At 41.6% G+C, this 23,875-nt stretch overlaps 2 protein-coding genes across 2 annotated transcripts in view; both read left to right on the forward strand.

Moving 5' to 3' along the window:
• Positions 1-968: 968 nt before the first annotated feature.
• hesx1 (HESX homeobox 1) lies at positions 969-3,352 on the forward strand. The gene is made up of 4 exons (XM_067431576.1): positions 969-1,102; positions 2,028-2,200; positions 2,813-2,914; positions 3,113-3,352. Exons 1-4 carry the CDS (start codon positions 979-981, stop codon positions 3,221-3,223), a joined length of 510 nt encoding a protein of 169 aa, XP_067287677.1. The 5' UTR covers positions 969-978; the 3' UTR covers positions 3,224-3,352.
• A 6,726-nt stretch (positions 3,353-10,078) lies between these two features.
• il17rd (interleukin 17 receptor D) overlaps positions 10,079-23,875 on the forward strand; it is a 57,766-nt gene continuing 43,969 nt past the window's right edge. The window contains exon 1 of the mRNA XM_067431689.1: positions 10,079-10,239. Coding sequence (XP_067287790.1) covers positions 10,126-10,239 — 114 coding nt within the window. The 5' untranslated portion in view covers positions 10,079-10,125. The remainder of the gene's footprint in view (positions 10,240-23,875) is intronic.

Consider the following 23,875-nt stretch of genomic DNA (forward strand, 5'->3'; position numbering starts at 1 on the left):
TTTTATTGACAATGGTTGTTGTAAATATATATCGTACGTTGTTAGTTTATGTATAAACTGTTAATAAAATGACACCTTATTTTGAAGTGTTACCGAATAAACCTAACCCTAAGGATTTGAAAACAACCTCAATTTCATAAAACTCTCCAAAGTTGTGCCGCAACTGCACGTCTGGATTATCTCTGTATAATAAAGCGTTAAATGCTTGTATTGTTGGTTAAGTTATTTTCATTTCTAATTGGTCTTCATGGGGTTTGCATTTAAACAAGTCTAATTGGTCATTTCTTTGCAAAACAATGGAGCCGCAGGGGCCGCGCTCGTGTCCCCGGTGCTCTCCAAGAGCCCAAGACAAATAAACAAGCAAGTCATTTATTAAAAGCAGCCAAGCAACCAAAAGAGATCAATTCAGCACTGAATGAGACAATTATTACATGCTGCTTCCAGCAAATTGCCAGCCAGCTATTGTGCTTTTGTGATCCGGAGCATCTTCCTCCATGCATGTCAAGAGAGAATGGGAATATTCAGCAGGATTAGTTTAAACAGTATTAGGCTTTATTATTATTTTAAACTCGTGTGGTAGAAAATAAGGTAAATAAGATTAGGCACTAGTTGACTGCTTTCTCATAAAGCTGGAGATGCAGCAGAAGGAAATGAGAGGGAGATAAATCCTGGGAACGGGGCCTAATTTTCTACCTGGTGAGTAAAAAGAATGGCACATCAGCCGGGTTTTGTCCCGCTCAATAGCAGCTTTAAGGGATTCAGTGTCTCCAGAAGATAACAGGTTGCTGCTTCAGGTTGGAACGCCTCATTTAGACCCTGAATTACCTGCAGTCGTCCAGGGGCCCCATGGTGAGGGCCGGCGATTCACATGTAAAACATTCAGTCTCTGGCTTTAATTGGTGACGTTTGGAGCTATAAAGGCGAACCCAAGAGTTCAGATCACACCAGTCAGGAGAAGAAGAGCACTCAGGGCTCCAGATGGCCTCTCTCACGGTCAGCGTGCATCAGAACAGACAGTCCGTGTTCACCATCGACAGCATCCTGGGACTGAACCGACCGGACCAGAGAACCGCCCTGTCAGCGCCGCACCGACCCTGGACAGGTAAAACATCACAAATATTGAGTTTTTGCTATTTGTTTTTAATATATTTAAAAAAAAATGTGTGTATGCATCAGGAAAATTCACATTGCATTTACAATTATTCTATAGTGCTGTCAAATGTATCTAGTGTTTATATAATACATGTCGGTCAAAAGTTTAAAAAAGTCTCTTATGTTCATCTAGACTGCATTTGATCAAACATACAGAAACAAATTGTGAAATATTATTCTAATTTGAAATAATGGTTAATAACGGTAATTACTCCAGTCTTCAGTGTCACATGATCCTGCAGAAATCAGGATTCTTTAATCAATAAAACATTTTTAAAAAAGGACAGCATTTATTTAAAATATAAATCTTTTGTAACACTATACATTACTGGTCAAAAGTTTGGTGTCAGTAATTTCGATTTGACAGCAATAATCGATTCATTTTATCAGAAAGTGACAAATGGGGACTCTATACATCAAGTGCTGCTTATAAAATATAGTTACAACTAATATTTATTGTCAAAAATAACTCTGAATAAAGACCTAGGTCTATTTTTTTTTGTATAGCCTCCAATCTCCATTCCATTGTTGTAAACATTTTCGTAAAAAAAAAACAACATTATTTTTTTAAGAGTAAAACTGTAAAGTACACTTTTAATAACAATATTGGGAACAATTCATGATAATGTTACTTTAAAAGACGCGTCCCAGAAGTTTTATTTATTGACCGATGACTCGGTTTACTGAACCGGCTCTTGGTTCGAACGAATCGATTCACTTAAATGAAGCGCATTTCCCAACGATAACGCGCAGCTATCATAGGATGCTTCTCAATCAGATCCCTAGTTCAGTTGTCAGGGCACTGATCAGGACATACTATAGCGACTATAGCGATCTGTTTGAGACGCACCCATAATGTATTTTATTTTCTTCAGATGTGAAACCAGCATGCCAGAATCGTCGCGTGGTCGCAGACAGTGAAGCTTCGGTGGATGTGAGAGTGAATGAAGATGGTAAATCTTACAGTAAATCGCCAGCAGACTCGTACAGGAGAACACTGAACTGGTACATCGGGCGCAGGCCGCGGACGGCGTTCTCTAGCGTTCAGGTGAACTCTTCTGACCTGCGCATGCGCTTTAATCGCTTAATCACCTTTCATTGCCTACACAAGTGTGCACTGCTAACTAAATATAGTACTTTGATCCTGTTAAGTTATAAAAACATTATTTCTGAAAGTTCTCTGAACGTAAAACCTTTTTTATTGGTTATGAACGTTAAGAAAACATTCTATTTTATCATTTTGTAAACATTAAGAGTTTGGAACGTTAGTTTTAAATGTTCTATGAACATTCTGAAACACATTCAGAACGTTCCATGAACGATGTAGGCCTATTAGGTTTTTGTAACGTTTTGAGAACATTAGCAATTCATTACATAGAAACGTTCTAAGAACGTTGGAGTGTGTGTGATGATGAATAGCTCTATTCATCATCACACACACACACACACACACACACTCCAAAGTTTTCAGAACGTATTCTGTGTTGACTTTCTTGTCAAAACTTAATAAATTATTAGGATAAATTATTAAAGTTACTTCTAACATTGAAATCACAGAATTACATGGATGTAATTTTATCTAAAAAGGCACTAAAATACACTAAAGAATAAACTGTGTTTTCACCTGTAGTTTTGATATTAATGATGTTTTTCTGTCCAGATTAAGATATTGGAGAGTGTGTTTCAAGTGAACTCATACCCGGGCATCGATATACGGGAAGAACTTGCTAAGAAACTTCATCTAGATGAGGACAGAATCCAGGTAAAGACTGACCTGTTCATCAGTGCCTCATTTGCGTTAATATTTATTGATATTGTGTCAATAATAACCAAGATTATTAATTTAGCTAGTATAACAATGTTTGTTTTGGGATATTTGTGTTAGTTCTATAGATGTAGGATTAATAAACTGTTCAAACTGATGATGATGAAGTATATGGTGGATGTTTCTTTCTCTTAGATTTGGTTCCAGAACAGAAGAGCCAAGCTGAAGCGCTCACACAGAGAGTCTCAGTTTCTCATGGTGAAAACCGTCCTCAGTGATTTACAGTCCAGCAGGGAACAACGCTGAGGCTCGCAGAAACACATTCACTCTTTTTATTTCTGTCGCTCTGCCTCTGTTGTGATATTGTAATTTATTATATATGTCTTTGCATTTATGTAGCCTAAATAATAATGATCTCTCACTATGATTTAAAATGGTTCTCATTGTCATTTCTTATTGCGTATTACTGAAAATATAAAAGAATAAAGTCATTATAAATACAATTTTAATCTAACTCTTTGATTCAAACCTAAAGTTCAATTAAAACTTTAAACACTTTCTCTAGTTCCAAGTGAAGTTAAGTGAACATTGTCTTCTGCCAACTGTTAAGCAAACACACCACACACACACACACGTTGGTCTATGTGGTTTACAGGGACTCTATGGGCGTAATTTTCTATCCCCTTACACTGCCCCTAAACCTACCCATCACAGGAAACAATCTGCATTTTTACTTTCTCAAAAAAACATAATTTAGTATGTTTTTAAAGCTATTGGAAATATGAGCACATTTGATATGTCCTCATAAACCACATTTATAGTGTAATACCAGTGTAATATCCATGTAGTTATACAAATTTGTGTCCTCATAAACCACATAAACAGGCTCACACACGCACACACACACACACACACGCACGCAAATGAATTAGTGCTTTGTAACTATAGGACTCAGTAAACCTATTAAGTATTGATTGGGTCACAATGGGGGGTTTCTCTTAGGGGGGATTTATATTTGCATTTTGAGTCACTTTCAACATTTTCAGCACTTGTATAAATAAAATTGCCAAATATATGGTGTGAAAATGTGAACATGAAGGGTTTCACCATTTCCAGCACAGTTTTGCATGTTTGAAAGGGGGGATTTTTTTAAAACAAATATAATATTTGTAGGCTATGTTAATTGGCATGCATGTGTTGAGTATATTTGTAAACACGTGGTGGCGCTGTTGTTTTAGATTTTGCTCTGAGACGGAACTTTTTCAAATTTACAAAATATTATATTTTCTTTCATTCGTTATGCACTGTTTTTTTTTTTTAACAAATAGAACACTTACCATAAAAACAAACTCATTTATTCTGTCCTTAAACAAATGCATTTTTATTATCTTTGTCATTATATAATGTCTAATATTACAGTGATCTACATAAAATAATATTACAAAAATTATCCTAGGAAGAGAGACACAAATGTATAATTTTTCCAGAATATCAATGCATATTTTCAAAGGGCAATGCCACATTTGTTTACAGCTTTTAACATATATGAAGTGATAACTGATGATCTCTTCATCACGGCTCCTGTTGGTGGGTGGGATATATTAGGCAGCAAGTGAACATTTAGTCCTCAAAGTTGATGTGTTAGAAGCAGAAAAAATGATCATATGGTCATATGGTCACTGATCGTAAGGATTTGAGTGAGTTTGACAAGAGCCAAATTGTGACGGCTAGACGACTGGGTCAGAGCATCTCCTAAACTGCAGCTCTTGTGGGCTGTTCCCGGTCTGCAGTGGTCAGTATCTATCAAAAGTGCTCCAAGGAAGGAACAGTGGAGAACCGGCCACAGGGTCATAGGCGGCCAAGGCTCATTGATGCACGTGTGGAGCGAAGGCTGGCCCGTGTGGTCCGATCAAACAGACGAGCTACTGGAGCTCAAACTGCTCAAGAAGTTAATGCTGGTTCTGATAGAAAGCTGTCAGAATACACAGAGCATCTCAGTTTGTTGCGTATGGGGCGGCACAGCCGCTGACCAGTCAGGGTGCCCATGCTGGCCCCTGACCCCGCCGAATGCACCAACAGTGGCACGTGAGCATTATCTTTTACATCACGTGGCTGGCCGGGTGTGTGTGCGTGGCTTACCTGAGGAACACATGGCTTCAGGATGCTCCCCCTTGTGGGGCTCGTGAACCTCCTTCACAATCTTCGGCAGCGACTCGTTCGCGTTTATTCTCTCCAGAGGAGCTTCATGGACGGGCAGGAATGGCTGGATCACGGAGACTCTATGGGAAGAAGGCGGAGGCAGTGTGATGCTTTGGCCAATGTTCTGCTGGGAAACCTTGGGTCCTCCATCCATGTGGATGTTACTTTGACACGCTCCACCTACCTAAGCATTGCTGAGACCATGTTCAGCCTTTCATGGAAACGGTATTCTGGTGGCTGTGGCTCTTCCAGCAGGATAATGCTCCTGACACAAAGCACAAATGCTTCAGGAATGGTTTGAGGAGCACAACAACGAGTTTAAGGCGTTGACTTGGCCTCCAAATTCCCCAGATCTCAATCCAATTGAGCATCTGTGGGATGTGCTGAACAAACAAGTCCGATCCATGGAGGCCCCACCTCGCAACTTACAGGACTCAAAAGGATCTGTTGCTAACATCTTGGTGCCAGATACCACAGCACACCTTCAGGAAGTGGAGTCCATGCCTTGATGGGTCAGGGCTGTTTTGGCAGCAAAGGGGGACCAACACAATATTAGGATTGCCTGATCGGTGTATATCTAAATGATGGCCCTGCATTATGAATGCATGCTAAAGCTGTTTGGGGCATTGCTGGTGTGCTCATCTTTAAAAAGCAGCTTGTATGCTGTCAGTAACAGAAGCGGAGCTGAAAGAGGATCTGGGTGTATCAGTGCAGACGGCAGCTCAAATGCTCCCGATTCCTTTGGCCTCCAGTTTTCACTTTGATCTGAAACAGGATAGTTGGATGCACATTGTGGCTGTTGGCTACAGAGCCGATGAGCCAAACTTTCTGTCTTACATTGCCAGCAATATCATCAGGACTGCATAGACACCAGTATTTTCCAGGTGATCCATATTTGAAAAGAATGAATCTATTGGTCCAGAATCCTAAAGCTCTCACGACACGATTCACCTGTTTTTCTATTCTGAACTCTCTGGAAACTGTTCTCTGGCACCTGTACCGTATTTCATGTGTATTTGGTTCTGTCATCTAGGTTTTGTCTTTTATCTGAAACCAGAGTTTGATCTGAGGGAAGAGAATATTATTTTATGTGTTTGGTTTTGTCAGAAGTTTGAGGTTGGTACAAATGTGTTGAAAATCGAGAACACCGCATTCAAGAGATTAAGATGGAAAGAGATTATTCACTTTTCACTAATGCGTCCACAGTTGCGTATGATTTCACACTTTACATACTTCAGATGTCTCACATGTTTCGAGCGTGTCATAACAGGGTGTGAATGAATCTCTAACCTGTGAGGTCGGTAACCTGAAATTATAACACAATGAATTATGCCAGCGTGTCTATCACTGTAAAAACAAACATGGCTTCATAATGAACATGTCTGAGGGTACAGGTACACACACATCGGTCATAATCAGACAGTCATGAGCATGGACTATTTTTGCAGTATAATGCAAATATTCTATAGCTGGATAATCTACTACATTTATAGATTCAATTATGGATGCAACAGCAGCATTCTGGTGTTTGGAACATTTATGGTTGTATAAAACAATATTTAAATAAAACAAATTTTGGATTATATAGCACATGCATCATATAAATCAGGTTCTCAGGGAATTCCATAAATACATAACATTTGCATACTGGAGAAATAATTTTATGTTGGTATGTTGGTAAACTAGTCACTGAATAAACATAAACAAACAAATAAATAAATAAATAAGATTTCAGAGACTAGGATGATATATAAACACATTCACAAACACAATTATGCACTTAGACACACACACACACACACACACACACGCACACACACACACACACACACACACACACACCAACACACGTACACTCACACGCAAACACATACACAAATGTACACTCATTCACACGCGCACACACACACACACACACACAGACACAAACACACGCAAACACATACACAAATGTACACTCATTCACACGCGCACACACACACACACACACACAGACACAAACACACGTACACTCACACGCAAACACATACACAAATGTACACTCATTCACACGCACACACACACACACACACACACACACACACACACACACACACACACACACACACACACACTCTTCCATGAAATCTAGAATTTTAATAGATTTGAATTATTTTAAAGCAATGGATAACTTTTTAAAATTTTGATTAATTTGGTGTGTTGACAAACAGGCCAAAAGTTTGAACACATTACGATTTGTAATGTTTTTGTTTCTTCTGCTCATCAAGCCTGCATTTATTTGATGTAATACAATACAATTTAAAATAATTGGTTTTCAATTTATTATACTTTAAATGATCATTTCTTTCTGTGATAAAAGCTGAATTTTCAGGATCATTCCTCCAGTCTTCAGTGGTCATGATCCTTCAGAAATCATTCTCATATGAGGATTTAATATGAGTGTTGGAAACAGTTCTGCTGCTTAATATTTTTTTCATAACCTGTGATACTTTTTTAAAATAATACTTTGATGAATAAAAAGTCAAAAAATAAAAATAAAAAAAAGAAGCAAATTTTTTAAAAATAGAAATCTTTTGTATCAACAATATACACTACTGGTCATTAATTTGGGGTCAGTCATTATTTTTCTTTCTTTTTTTGAAATAATTCAATAATTTTATTCAGCAAGGTTGTGTTAAATTGATAAAAATTGATAGTAAAGGAGATTTATTTTATTTGAAAATGTTTTTATTTTGAATAAATGCAGCTCTTTTGAACCTTTTATTCATCAAATATATTAGGCCGCAGAACTGTTTCCAAACACTCATATTAAATGATTTCTGAAGGATCATGACCACTGAAGACTGGAGGAACCATCCTGAAAATTCAGCTTTTATCACAGAAATAAATGATCATTTAAAGTATAATAAATTAAAAACCAAATATTTTAAATTGTAATACAGTTTTTTTCAGTCGCTAACAAGCACTTACCCATACTTCAGATAATTTTTCTAAACTCTTAACACAGACTTACACCTACAAAACACAATTGGCCAAATGGATAATTTTATTCTCAATAACACATTTTGTTAAATATACACTAACTCTTCATTTCAAAACAGAACACATCTTTCTCTGCACACACTAACTTTACCAAAACACTGGAAATCTGACTCAAAATGGAATTATTCTGTCAAAGAATAACACTTGTTTTCACTTCACAAGGTACATGCAGTCAATTAAAGTATACCAGGTTTCAAAATTCTGGCTATTGTTAACATTACAAAGACTGCATAGACTTTTATGTTTCAATTTTACAGGTATCTGCATGCAAAACATGCAATCCTCTGTTTTGCACTAAATATCTTGGTTGGGAACTGTATGTCCACATGTACATGTTCACATTCAAAAGCATTCTAGTAAAAAACAAATCAGTTTTTTTTTTTTTTACTATTTACTACAGGAGATAAAGTAGATACAACGTATGATAGAACAGAAAAAAGTTTTACAGTATTGCTTACAGTGAACAAAATTAACACACAAGAACATTTTGAACAAAGAAAAAAATAAGCACAAAATTACTGTATCTAATCTCTGCGATCTACAGGGATAGGCCATGTTTTCATCAACATCACATCTGATATTATCCAAGTCGATGCACCTGGGATAAGACCACTTGGTATGTCGGATCCACTCTTAGCAATTACAAACTGTGATGTCCCTGCAGCCAGCATCCATGGCTTCAAGGAGGGACATCTGGTCATGTGGCTGATGGTCATAAACCTTCAATCTCCATGCACAAAAGATCTCCTCTATGGGGTTGAGGAAAGGTAGGGCTCCTTGACTCTCTCACTGTTCCTCTCAAAGGGAAGAGTGTAGAGCTGCTTCATTCGCACTCAGTGTTTGGACAATGCCCGCGTAATGGTTGTGAGGCTAATGCTATCGATATTGTCAAAAATCTCATGGTCCTCCACAATTCTAGTTTGAATATCTTGCGGTTTTATTGCATTATTTTCAAGAACCATGTGGCATGCTCTTGATCATTATTGAGGAGCTTTCCTCTTCTCCCAGAGGGTGGAAGACGTTGTTTTCTTTAGAGGGACAAATTATTCTACATATGCATTACTGTATGACCTTATTGACATGTCAATTGAGAATGGAATTATTATCAGCTGAGATATATTATTTTTGAAATGATAGCATTGCAGAAGCAGGGGTTTTTATACTGTATCTAAGGTTTGGAATATTGTTTTTACTATTGTGGGATGTTGTGTGTTAGCATTCGCAAATACAACAAAAACAATCCATAATTTTGTTGGGAGGTATAGCTTGTCTGTTAAGAAAATATAAGCATTGTGGAAATGTGTTCACTAACTGCATATTGTGTGAAAACGACATGAAATGTGTGAATGGTATGGCCACAAAAGACTGATGCTGTGCTAATTGTGTTTAGAGTTTTGAAAATGTGACAACTGATTGGACAAACGCTTGTTAGCGACTGAAAAAAACTGTAATATATCACAATATTTAAAAACAAATTCTGTATTTTTGATCAAATAAATTCAGGCTTGATGAGCAGAAGAAACTTTTTCAAAAACATTACAAATAGTAATGTGTCCAAACTTTTGGACTGTAGGCCTACTGTATATTGTATGAAATTGTTAACAATGAGTTATGGTTTCTTTTTCTTTTTTTAGAAAAGTTTGGGGTTTTCTTAGTGATTGATGCTTGATTTAAATGTTGGTTGAATGGTTTGTTTATTGTAATAAAGGGGTTTTAAAAATCTCTCTCTCTCTCTCTCTCTCTCTCTCTCTCACACACACACACACACACACACACACAGAGAGAGAGAGAGAGAGAGAGAGAGAGAGAGAGAGAGAGAGAGAGAGAGAGAGAGAGAGAGAGAGAGAGAGAGAGAGAGAGAGAGAGAGAGAGCTCCCCCTTGTGGGGCTCGTAAACCTCCTTCACAATCTTCGGCGGCGACTCGTTCGCGTTCATTCTCACCAGAGGAGCTTCATGGACGGGCAGGAATGGCTGGATCACGGAGACTTGTTCGTTTTCTCACGGCTTTATGCGTGTTTCTGTGCTGCAGCTGCTCGGCGAACGGAGGGAAGAAAGGAAACTCGGAGAAATGCAACTACAAGGTAAGAGACGCATTCCACTAAAATCTGTAAAACGTGTTGTGCGGTGTTTCTGTCAGAGACACGAGCTGAAACTTTACCAAAAAGTTTAGTCATGTCATGTTACACCAAAACAACATTGAAAGCTTATAATATTTGAGTTTAAGGTTTAAACAAGAGCATTCAATAACTATGATGTTTGTGTTGTGTGTAGTATCCGATACAAATGCAACAGAGCCTAGCTTTGATGTTTGTTGAGGTGTACACTCTTTAAAGTAAGGGTCTGGTGTCATAGGGAAACCTTTTTACATTTCTCCAGCCTTTGTTTTGGAACTGGATTTTAGCTGGCGCAAGTTGGACATTACCTGATTGACGGTCTAAAACCAAAACTACTAAAGCTCAACTTAATTTTTTCGACATAGCTGTTTATTCTCTAGTTCTTCAGAAAACCATTAAACACAGAATCTGAAGAAACTCTTAAGCAGCTTTTGTAACTTCTAAAGAACCACACAGCCAATAAAAACCACAAAATCTTTATTTTTAAGAGTGCACCTGTGTATTAAAGTGAACGTGTTCTTCTTCACTCTGATAGTCTTGTGTAAACAGTGTTCATCCGGTCAGGAGCATTGAGCTTTGGGGAATGGCCTTTTAGGAGGTCAGATGTGTGAATTAGTCTCTCAGTAAGGTCTATTGTTGACTCTATTGTTGGTGGAGTTGACCTGTTGATGCTTTTGTGAATGGAGTTCAATGGTGGTTGTAGTCTGGAGATCATATGGGAAGATAGAAATGAAAAGCCTTTACAGATTTTCATTTAAGCATTCAGTTGAATTTACTTCCTTTCCTTTTATAGGCATTGTACAAGTCCAGAACATGTCCTGAACAAAATCAACCTGCCTTATGTAACATAGTAAGCCAAAATGTGCACTTTAATAGTTTAATCTTTCGGATTTTATTGACATCAACATGACTTGAGGAACTACTGTAAATATAGTAAATGCAACTGTTTTGCACGATTTGTTGTTTAGGTATTTGCCTATAGATGATTTTTAGGAATGAGTTTCAAATTACCGTAAAGGATTTAAAGCACTATTTTGAGAATTTGAAATATCTTGCTGATCATGTAAAGGGAGTTGGGTTCAAATATGTTTTATATTAGACATCTTTAATGTGCAGTGAAAACTATTTATATTTAAAATAGACCAGCTAGCTAGTGAGAGCTTTTTAAATTAGTTTAAGAATAGTTAAACTCTTTAAATGAGTAAGGAAAGATGATTAAAAAATGAATATGGCTGTAATACGATACTCTCCACACGTCCATGTTGTGTTGGTAGTGTTTGGCTTTCGCCGTTCTTCCTGTTGAGCCGTGTCTGGGTAGTTTGCTGCTGACAGACGGGCTATTGACGGACAGATTGCCCCCCAATCTCATTGTCTTATAGGGGCAGAGCTGCTTTGAAGTCATTTCCCATAGGAAGTCAGTGAACTGTGTGCTCTATTAAAATTCTTTGGCATTTCCTTTTAGGAAGCAGTTCGCCTCCCTCCACCGCGGCATCAAAGCCGTCCTGTTGAGAGAAACACTTCAGGTGTGAATGAATTGTGTGGCCATTACAGTTTTTCTCCTGCACAGACTCCTGGGCTGATACATGGTTGAACTTCTTACTTTTTATATGCAAAAGAGTAAATGAGCAATTGTGAAATTGTCCATTTTTATGTGTGAAGATATTTTGTACGTAATGAAGTTGTGCTTTTGCTTACTTTCTGTGTTTTAAAGTCCTTTTTGGCTCTTTATCACTATCTTGCTCTATACCGAGAACCGTTTGTGCTATAGATGTGAATAATGCCTATGCAGCTGTACAGCAATTCATGATAGTCATGTTTATAATATCTGAAAGGGTTACTTTCACGGAAAGATAAAAGATAGAAAATGGAAAATTCTATTACCATATGTCAGTGGTGGACAGCATATAAATTAAAGTTATTAATATGGATATTTTTCCTTACACAAACCCCTTTATTAACCCCCTGGAGACATGTGCAGTACGTTTAAAATGGATGGATGCGTTTTTTTTGGGCTTTTAAATCTACCATTTTATAGATATTTTTTAAGATAACTCCAATATTGTTTGGCTAAAAGAATAAAGTCATGTACACCTAGGATGGCTTGAGGGCATGTAAATTATTGAAAAAAGATTCAAACAGTTATGAATCAGTGAATCGATCAATGATTCGGATCGCCAATGTCACGCGATTTCAGCAGTTTGGCACGCGATCCGAACTGCTAAAATCATGTGACATTGATCGATTCACTGATTCATGACCGTTTTAATCTTTTTTGAGGAACACGGAAGAGGAGACGATGCTGAATAAAGTCGTAGTTTTTGTTATTTTTGGACCAAATTGTATTTTGGATGCTTCAAGAGACTCTAACCCACTGATGTCTCATATGGACTACTGTGATGATGTTTTTATTCCCTTTCTTGACATGGACAGTAAAGTGTGCATAGACTGTATATGCTCTGGGATTAAAATATAAAATATCTTAAACTGTGTCTGAAGATGAACGGAGGTCTTACGGGTGTGGAGCGACATTAGGGGGAGTCAGTGTGATTTTTGGGTGAACTAACCCTTTAAAGCAGGATGGATTCTGATTGGCTTCGTTATCAGGTGGAAAAAATATAATTAACAATATAACTTCTCTGTGCTGTTATCATTATAGTTATAGTGTAAACTCTAAAAATGATTTTAAGAACTATATCGTTGTGTTGGGTATGAATGGGCATTATAGTCACATTATCAGAGTAGAGATGGGGGCTGATAATGCAGTTCACATTTTGCCACGATATAAACAATCACACAGCTGAGGTTTGAGTATACCTTAATGTGAGTATGCTGTATGCATGAAGGTAAAGTAGGATGTACTATATATTCAACTTTTAATATGCCTCGTAAAATATTTGATGTGGGTCATTAAACAATACCCTAGAAATGTATGTTTTGCATGCAAGTGTTTATTTTTAAGATGCAGATTTACACTTTTTGTCTTTGCATTGTTTCAGTTTTTTTTTTTTTTGACTGCCTGGCCTCCACCCATTTCAGGTTAAGACTCAGGAAAAACAAAGGTAGATATTTCAATTGGCCTGTGAGCTTTGCCGGGCTCCAGCCGAGGGGCCAGGAGGCTCAATTGGTTCTCCGATGGGGGCCTGTTGGACTCAGATTAAAGTGGTTGTTCTCTCCGGAAGTCCCAGGCCTCTCGGCTCAATAGCATCCTGCTTTCGGCTTTCCAATGAGCTCTGTGAGAAATCCCGCTGCCAGAGAGCCGGAGAAATGAGCTTTACTTTCCTCTCCTTCTCAGAGCGCTGTATCTCTGCTAAAGACATAACGGGACAGATATTACTGGCTGTGTTCAGCAAAAGTCCCCGTCCATCTGGTGAAGTTCTGCTCTCTGAGAGTGATGTCAGCCAAACCTCACAAACGTTAGCAAGCATCTCGAAATTGTTTCCAGTGAGGTTTCTGGGGGTGCGACGCGGCGGGCGATTAGCATCGGGGGAGGCCTGAGCTGGAGTCTGCGCTTTTAATGTTCAAGGGAATCGGCATGATTAATATTCAACGTGGAACTACGTAGAGCTCACTTTTCATTCGGCACTCGGGTAAATGTTTTGCAGAGAGCACATTTCCCTTCCAAGAACAAACAAAACAAAAAACATTAGTCTTTATTTACTCACTCTCGTTTTAACATATATTGTTGACTCTTGCATGAATTGCAGAATCTAAGCAAACTAATGTCTACAAAGTCAGCAAAAAATTGTCGTTACCTCTTAACTTAAAGCCTTTATGCATAATTATAAAGGTATTCATAATGTACTTTAAAATGTATTATATCTAATCATAAATATTTGTAACCAAACATAAAATGCATTATAATATTCACAGATTCAATTGGTTGTTTGTCGTGTTTTGATTAGTGCTGTCAAATCGATTAATCGCGAATAATTCAAAATAAAAGTTTGTGTTTACATAATATGTGTGTGTGTGTGTGTGTGTGCTGTGTATACTTACTATGTATATATAAATAGACACTCATTCATGTATAAGAAATATTTGCATATACTGTATATATATTAGGGCTTTCAAATGTGTAATCGCATCCAAAATAAGTTATATAATGTATGTGTGTGTGTGCTGTGCTGTGTATAATTATGTATATATAAATACATACATCCATGTATACATTTAAGAAAAATGTTATATTTATATATACAATATTAATATTTATAGATATCATAAATTATGATATGAATATGTATACTGTACGTATATAAAATATTTCTCAAATATATATATATATATATATATATATATATGTATTTGTGTGTATTTAAATATACATAATTATACACAGCACACACACACACACACATATTATGCAAACACAAACGTTTATTTTGGATTTGATTAATCCCGATTTATTGATTTGACAGATCTAGTTTTAATGCATTATACTATCTTGTAACAAGTTCGATAAGGTAAGGAAGGAAGAGGACACGGGGGTCGGCAGGACTGTTGATGCTTTTTATTCTTGTAACTCAATCACAACGTGCACACTTCTTCGTGTGTCTGTTTTCTCATATATCGCTCAGTCTCTGTATCACTTCCGGGTCACGCACTTCCAGCTTCCGGTAAACTCAGTGTCTCGCACCAACAGTCCGACTCTCTCTCTCCTCGGTCTCCGGTTCCGCTGGTGTTTTATCCCGTCTCCGCGCTCATTACTAGCACAAGAGACAGGTGTTATTAATCTGCGTCCAACCCACTCACTTACCGCTCGTCCCGTGGCCCTCTCTCCCGCTGCAGACCTCGCTGAACCACGCCCCCCTTGCCACATACCCCCACCGCCCGACTCAGGCCGGGGAGCCGTCCGGCCTGCAGCCCCCCCCCCCCCATTTCTGGAGAGGAAATCGGCCACAGCCATCTGAGCACCCGGCCTGTGGACCACCTTGAACTTAAACGGCTGAAGAGCCAGATACCAACGGGTGATCCGCGCGTTGGTATCCTTCATGCGGTGGAGCCATTGGAGAGGAGCGTGGTCCGAACAGAGAGTGAACTCCCGCCCCAGGAGGTAATAGCGGAGGGTGAGAACGGCCCATCTGATGGCCAAACACTCCTTTTCTACGGTGCTGTACCTAGCTTCCCTCTTGGAGAGCTTACGGCTAATGTACAGCACCGGCCGCTCTCCCCCCTCCACCTCCTGGGCCAGGACTGCGCCCAGCCCCCTGTCCGACGCGTCAGTCTGCAACAAGAAAGGGAGAGAAAAGTCAGGGGAGTGTAACAGCGGCCCGCCACATAGAGCAGCCTTTACTTGGGTAAAAGCCTGTTGACACGGCTCCGTCCACTGGACCGTATCTGGTAGCCCCTTTCTAGTAAGATCAGTCAAAGGGCTGGTGAGGTCCGAATAATTTGGTATAAACCGTCTATAATATCCCGCCAGCCCTAAGAACTGTCTTACCTCCTTTTTGGTCTTGGGCCTCGGACAGGTTGCAATTGCGGCAGTCTTATCAATTTGGGGACGCACCTGTCCATGACCCAAGTGGAAGCCCAGATACCTTACTTCCACCCGCCCAATCGCACACTTCTTCGGATTGGCCGTGAGCCCCGCTCTCCTCAGCGACCTCAGGACCGCCCTCACATGCTGCATATGCCGCTGCCAGTCGTGACTATAAATCACTATGTCATCTAGGTACGCAGCAGCATATGCAGCATGGGGACGCAAAATCCTGTCCATGAGTCGCTGGAAGGTTGCGGGCGCCCCGAACAAGCCGAAAGGAAGCGTGACAAATTGGTGTAATCCGAACGGCGTGGTGAAAGCTGTTTTTTCTTTGGACAATGGAGACAAGGGGATCTGCCAATAGCCCTTTGTTAAGTCCAGTGTCGAATAAAATCGAGCCGAGCCTAACCGATCAAGCAATTCGTCAACCCGTGGCATTGGATACGCGTCGAACTTCGACACAGCGTTCACCTTGCGGTAGTCCACACAGAACCTGACCGAGCCGTCCGTTTTGGGGACCAAAACTATCGGGCTCGCCCAGTCACTGTTGGACTCCTCGATTACTCCCATGTCGAGCATTGCGCCTAATTCGTCCTGAACTACTTTTTTCTTGTGTTCAGGCAAGCGATACGGCCGGCTGCGAACTACCACGCCCGGCTCGGTCTCGATATGGTGCTGAATCAAGTCGGTCCGTCCCGGTAGGGGCGAGAACACGTCAGCGAACTCCGCCTGCAACTTCGATAAATCAGCGAGTTGTAACGGTGAGAGGTGATCTCCCCCAGGGGCCAGCGCGACTGATTGCGCTTTAATGCTCGCCTCTGGCCCGAGATCATCCTCTCCCCCGATCACCGTTGCCAACAACACCGATTCCACCTCATTCCATTTTTTAAGCAGATTGAGGTGGTATATTTGACGTGCCCCGTTCCTATCGGATCGTATCACTTCATAATCGAGCTCTCCTATCTGCCGTGCGACCTCAAACGGCCCCTGCCACTTCGACATTAATTTTGAGCTCGACGTTGGGAGTAGAACGAGCACCTTCTCTCCCGGTGTGAATTTGCGCAGTTTAGTACCCCTGTTATATGACCGGCTCTGGCGGTCCTGGGCTTGCAACAAATTCTCCCTAGATAGCCGCCCCAAGGTGTGGAGTTTTGTTCGCAAGTCCATGACGTACTGAATTTCGTTTTTGGCCAACGAAGGCCCCTCCTCCCAAGTTTCTCGTAGGACGTCCAGCACCCCCCGTGGCTGACGCCCGTAGAGAAGCTCGAAGGGGGAAAACCCCGTGGAGGCTTGCGGGACCTCGCGCACAGCAAATAAGAGGGGTTCTAACCACCGATCCCAATTTTTGGCGTCTTCCTGTACGAATTTACGGATCATGGATTTAAGAGTGCGATTAAATCGTTCGACCAAGCCGTCTGTTTGTGGGTGATAGACGCTGGTTCGAATGGATTTAATGCCCAATAATCCGTACAATTCGCTTAACGTGCGTGACATAAACGCCGTGCCTTGATCAGTGAGGATTTCTTTCGGAATCCCCACCCGGGAGATTAAACGAAACAGTGCGTCCGCAACACTCTTCGGCGAGATGTTGCGGAGAGCCACTGCTTCCGGGTATCGTGTTGCGTAGTCCACGATAACTAGCGCAAAACGATGCCCGCGTGCGGATCGCTCTAATGGCCCGATGAGGTCCATCGCAATTCTCTCGAAGGGGACCTGCATTAATGGTAGAGGGCGCAATGGCGCTTTTGGGGCGGCCAGTGGGTTCACCAACTGACATTCAGGACAAGACGCGCACCACCTGCGCACATTGTCATAAATGCCTGGCCAAAAGAATCGGGTCATTAAACGATTCAGCGTGGCCGCCTGTCCCAGGTGGCCCGCCATCGGGTTCGAATGAGCCGCCTGGAAAAGCATTTCCCGGCGGCTCTTTGGTACTAACAATTGGGTTGTATCCATTTTTGTCTGAGCGTCTTGGGTCACTCGATACAACCTATCCTTAATTATGGCAAAATAAGGATACGTGACGGGCACTGCGGGTTGGAGGGACTGACGGTCGATAGTGCGGACCTGTTGAAACGCATGTTTTAGCGTCTCGTCTTGAGACTGCTCCAGAGGGAAGTCATCGCGGTCTGAGAGAATCAGTCTCTCAACCCCGCTCGGTTCCTCTGAAGCTGTTCCCAAGGGCCCCGTATCAGTCTCGCCAACCTGCACTCGCACCGCCCCGTTCCTAGCCTTGTTTCCCCAAGCGGCATCCGCGCACAACGACCCCAATAACGCCGAAAAGGCGGGCCAATTCGTCCCCAGAATTAGCGGATGCCGGAGGTGGGGACTAACCGCCACCTCCACACTATGCTTTTCCCCCCTAAACTGTATCGTGACTGGGACAACCGGATATTCCACCACATCCCCGTGCACACACCGCACCTTAACCACGCGGCTTGTATCCAACGCCCCAGGCTGAATCAGGCTTTGATGGATCGAGGTTTGGTTACATCCTGAATCCACCAAGGCCTGATATGTACCCCCCTTGATACTTACAGGAATTTGGTACTCTCCTGCTTGATCGGGGGTGGTCCGCTGGACGTCCGGGATCCGGATCATTGTTCCGATGTCCATCATCGGACATCGGTCCACAAAATGATCCGGATCACCGCACCGCCAGCAGGCCAGCCCAGGCCTACCCGCCGCCCCGGCGGCGGGGAGTGGGTTGGAGGCTGAGCGCGGAGAGGGGGCGGAACCGGATCCATAGTCACTACCCGTCCCCAGCGGCCCCGCCCCCCTGGGCGGGACCCGCGAACTCCCAGACGGTCCAAGGCCCATCCCACCCCGGCCTCTGGGGGGAACGCGAGGAGGGCCTGGAGGGCGGGACCTGGGGAGAGGGACAGGTCGAGAGAGAGAGAGAGAGGGGGGAGAGAGAGAGGGAGAAGTCAGTGGGGGTGCGCCGACCCCCGGGCACGCCACCAGGTGGTCCTCCGCCAAATTGATGGCCGTCTCCAGCGACGTGGGCCGGTGGCACTGGACCCACTCGGCGGTCTTCCTGGGGAGCCGAGTGATAAACTGCTCCAGCACCACCAGATCGACGACATGGTCCACGTCGCTGCCGCCGGCCAGCAGCCATCTGCGGCACTCGTCCCGGAGCTGTTGGGCCAATGCGAAGGGCCGACCGGACTCGCCCCACTCCAGGGAGCGGAAACGCTGGCGGTGTTGTTCTGGGGTCCGGCCGACCCGCTGAAGTATGGCCCGCTTCAAGTCGTCGTAGTCCAGGAGGTTCGCAACCGGTAGATGTTGCGCGGCCGCCTGGGCTTCGCCGGAGAGAAGTGGGATGAGGCGCACCGGCCACTGTGCCCGGGGCCACCCGCAGGCCTCCGCGGCTTTTTGGAAGAGATCCACGAAGGCCTCGGGGTCGTCTTCCGGCCCCATCTTCTGCAGGGGCACGTGAACCGGTGCGCTGGCCCGCCCAGCGGCCTCGGCGCGAACCTCCTGGTCCATCCAGCTCCGGAACCGCTCGCGGTCCTCTTGCTGGCCTTGGACGATCGCCTCGAAGCGACGCTCCTGTTCCGTCCTAAGGTCCAGCAATGCCTGATGGTGTTCCTGGTGGAGGACCGCGAGGGAGTTGATGATCTCCGCAAATGGCGAGGCGGAGGGCGTTGTCATGGCGGCGGCGCTGTCCTGCTTCCTTCCCGGGTTTCGGCACCAGTGTAACAAGTTCGATAAGGTAAGGAAGGAAGAGGACACGGGGGTCGGCAGGACTGTTGATGCTTTTTATTCTTGTAACTCAATCACAACGTGCACACTTCTTCGTGTGTCTGTTTTCTCATATATCGCTCAGTCTCTGTATCACTTCCGGGTCACGCACTTCCGGCTTCCGGTAAACTCAGTGTCTCGCACCAACAGTCCGACTCTCTCTCTCCTCGGTCTCCGGTTCCGCTGGTGTTTTATCCCGTCTCCGCGCTCATTACTAGCACAAGAGACAGGTGTTATTAATCTGCGTCCAACCCACTCACTTACCGCTCGTCCCGTGGCCCTCTCTCCCGCTGCAGACCTCGCTGAACCACGCCCCCCTTGCCACATATCTAAAGGTGTATTATAATGTATTATAAATGTGCTTACAGTTATTCATGAAATGAATGCACAATGCATTATAAAGTGCATTACAAGGTATAATTAATGCATTAAAATACCTTTATAATGCATCATACATAAAGGGTTTAAAGTGTTAAATAGTATTCGACTTGTGCACTGTATTCGAAGTCTTCTGAATTTATATGACTTTGTGTGAGGAACAGACCCCCAAAAAGTCAACTCTTTCCATCTACTATAAATATAAAAATTTTATCATGTGAAAAGCAATGGCAGGATGCCTCAAAAGCATTTTATCATAAGTTTAAATGAGCTTTGAGAGCACATTTTGAGTTGTTCCTCACACGACTTCAGGAAACATGAATAATGAATAATAACACAGGGTTGGAGTAAATCGTGAACTATTTTATATAATATTCTATTTCTTTAGAAAGTGAAGCTAATCTTGACCTTCAGCAATGCAATCAATTAGGATTTTAATGTCTTTAAAACTTGCTTTTATGGATATAATGTTTTCCTTTTTATTTTCCGGTGTTTTCAATGAAAACAAATATACTTAACAGTATCAACTTTATTATTTCTTAGTCTTGAGGTGCTTCATGTTATTTTAAACTTCAAACGGAAGCAGTCGGATGAGAAACGTTTATAAACCAGAAAGACTCTCATTGGTGGTCTCGACAACTGATCTTTATCAGGCGTTTAGTTACGGCTCAGAGAAATGAACAAGGATTGGCCTGAAATCTCCTAGCTACAGTCTCATATATGAAGTAAAATAAAACAAAAGCACAACGCCTGTGTTTTACTTTGTCCCGAGCAGAATCCCGGCCAAGACCTTACTTTTTTACACTGGTCCGGGGATCTAATAAGTGCGTGAGTGCATAAATGGGCCGCCTTTTTCCATTTGTGTGTTAGCCCTCACTTTGGGTCCTTGTTCTCGTAACATCTGTTTGGGGATGAATGATGGGGATGGGGGTGTGTTTCGTAGCGCTCGCTCGCAGAGAGAATGAAAAGGGGGGGTGAGATCTGAGTTATTTCTGTGCCATCTTAAGGGTGCATTGAAAACCATCCAAGCAGCCCGTCACCTTGGAGGCCTGTCTTGTGGTGCGGTGGGAAAATCCCTGGTTGGCTAGCTCTGAATCGGCCCGGTTCGCTGAACCGCTTTGAATTCTGGGATGGAGGTCTTTCAGCAGCGACACTTCTTTTGACCAGACGAGTGCTCCTGCCGCTCGGTCTGAATGGCAGGATGTCGCTGGTAAACTTAGGTATGTTAAAAGTGAATTAAGAGTTTGGACACTCTGTTCAGCTCGGTTGGGGGCCTGTGATTGGTCAGTGATTTTTCTGCTCTCAGTCTAAAGGAGTTGGTCTGGCCTGCGTGTGTTTTTCAGATTCAGTAGTGAAGAGTTTGAGAAATATTTAAAAGCCTTAGTTAATCGTTAGATAATGGTGTGTGAGAATTAATCTAAACTGTGACCAATATAATTATATAATTATATAATATATTAATCTATATAAAATAATCATTTATATATATATATATATATATATATATATATATATATATATATATATATATATATATATAATGTTATATAATATTATATGATTATTTAATATTATATAATTATCCTGTATATGTCCTGAAGTTTATGTAAACAAGAAAGTAAAAAAAGTATTTAGTCAGCCACCAATTGTGCAAGTTCTCCCACTTAAAAAGATTTGTAATTTTCATCATAGGTACACTTCAACTAAGAGAGACACAATGAGAAAAAAAAATCCAGAAAATCACATTGTCTGATTTTTTTTTAAAAATTCGACAAAAAAGCTAGATTTCTGGCTCTAAACAGACCTGTAACTTCTTCTGTCCTCCACTCTTTACCTGTATTAATGACACCTGTTTGAACTCGTTATCAGTATAAAAGACACCTGTCCACAACCTCAAACAGTCAGACTCCAAACTCCACTATGGCCAAGACCAAAGAGCTGTCAAAGGACACCAGAAACAAAAGTGTAGACCTGCACCAGGCTGGGAAGACTGAATCTGCAATAGGAAAGCAGCTTGGTGTGAAGATATCAACTGTGGGAGCAATTATTAGAAAATTAAAGGCATACAAGACCACTGATAATCTCCCTCGATCTGGGGCTCCACGCAAGATCTCACCCCGTGGGGTCAAAATGATGCTTAAGCTGGTACAGGTCTGGGCCCATCTGAAGTTTGCTAGAGAGCATTTGGATGATCCAGAAGAGGATTGGGAAAATGTCATATGAAACCAAAATATAACTTTTTGGTGAAAACTCAACTTGTCGTGTTTAGAGGAGAAAGAATTTTGAGTTGCACCATACCTACTGTGAAGCATGGGGGTGGAAATGCTTTGATGCTTTTGGGCTGTTTTTCTGCAAAAAGACCAGGATGACTGATCCGTTTAAAGTAAAGAATGAATGTATTGTGAGATTTTAAGTAAAAACCTCCTTCCATCAGCAAGGGCATTGAAGATGAAATGTGGCTGAGTCTTTCAGCATGACAATGATCCCAAACACACTGCCCGGGCAATCAATAAGTGGCTTCGTAAGAAGCATTTCAAGGTCCTGGAGTTGCCTAGCCAGTCTCCAGATCTCAACCCCATAGAAAATCTTTGGAGGGAGTTAAAATTCTGTGTTGTCCAGCGACAGCCCCAAAACATCACTGCTCTAGAGCAGACCTGCATGGAGGAATGGGCCAAACTACCAGCAACAGTTTGTAAAAATCTTGTGGCGACTTACAGAAAATGTTTGACCTCTGTCATTGCCAACAAAGGGTATATAACAAAGTATTGAGATGGTCTTTTGTTATTGACCAAATACTTATTTTCCACCATAATTTGCAAAAGAATTTTAAAGTTCATAAAAATCAGACAATTTGATTTTCTGGATTTTTTTTAATTATCATTCTGTCTCTCATAGTTGAAGTGTACCTGTGATGAAAATTTTAGGCGTCTCTCTTTTTAAGTGGGGGAACTTGCACAATTGGTGGCTGACTAAATACTTTTTTGTCCCACTGTATATAAATAGACAACTTACACAAGCGCACACGCTTACACAGAAACGTTGATAGAAAGGGATGTAATGGATTACAATCAAGCAATCAGATGTTAGATTTAAGAACACAATTATAATACCAATTCAGGTCAACCAATGACCATGTAATGCTTCCTTCTGTTCAGTCTGGGGTGTCAAAGGTCACATTAGCAATTAAAGAAAAAACACTTCAATAAAAAGTTGCTCAGGTCAAAGTGTCTGAATCATTTTGCTCCCACATTTTTACCAATTTTACTGATAGTCACTGTGTGAAGATTTTTTGGGTAATTTTTGGGTATATGTCACAGCTTACAGTTTTATACTATGAATATACTGTGGTATACATTAGCAAGTTCTGTCATTGAGTATGCTGTCCTACCTCCTCCTTCTATTCATAATTAACCATGAAAACAAATAAAAACGCTGAAATAAACCATGCAAAATATAATTATTTGTAATATGGCTATAAAATGTCTCCTAAACTTAATACAGAACAAATTTAAATATTTATGTATGCTATTGGAGCTTGCACTTTAACCTTGTACAGTTGGCGATGCTCAGTCGACCCCGAGGGCTGTAACTCGAGTGCGTCTGCATTGCAGAGAGACTCGATCTGCGGTCCAAACCAGTCCTTCCTCTTTCTCCCTGCCGCCCCACAGACTGAAGTCATTACAATCAATTAGCTGCTCTTTGCTCCGGCCTAATCAAGGATCTGGTACAGAGCAACTTCCTGCCTGTAGGTTTCAGGCAATGATTTGAGATTATACAGTGTCTGTCCTTTCCAGGGTGAAGTATGTGTGGCTCTGAGCTCTGGGGTGGATGCATCTTTATGGGCCCTGTTTTAAAACCACAGCTTTATGTGTGTTATCGCTGATCTTTTTTTTTTTTTCTTTCTTTTTTTTAGTTATAATGAAGTCCAGAGGGTCCTGAAGTTGTCAAGTTAAAGTAAATCGCATTAGGTTGATGTAACTATTCGATTTAAAGTCAAAAATT

Source organism: Pseudorasbora parva, chromosome 22, assembly GCF_024679245.1.
Source record: "Pseudorasbora parva isolate DD20220531a chromosome 22, ASM2467924v1, whole genome shotgun sequence".
Classification (NCBI taxonomy): Eukaryota; Metazoa; Chordata; class Actinopteri; order Cypriniformes; family Gobionidae; genus Pseudorasbora; species Pseudorasbora parva.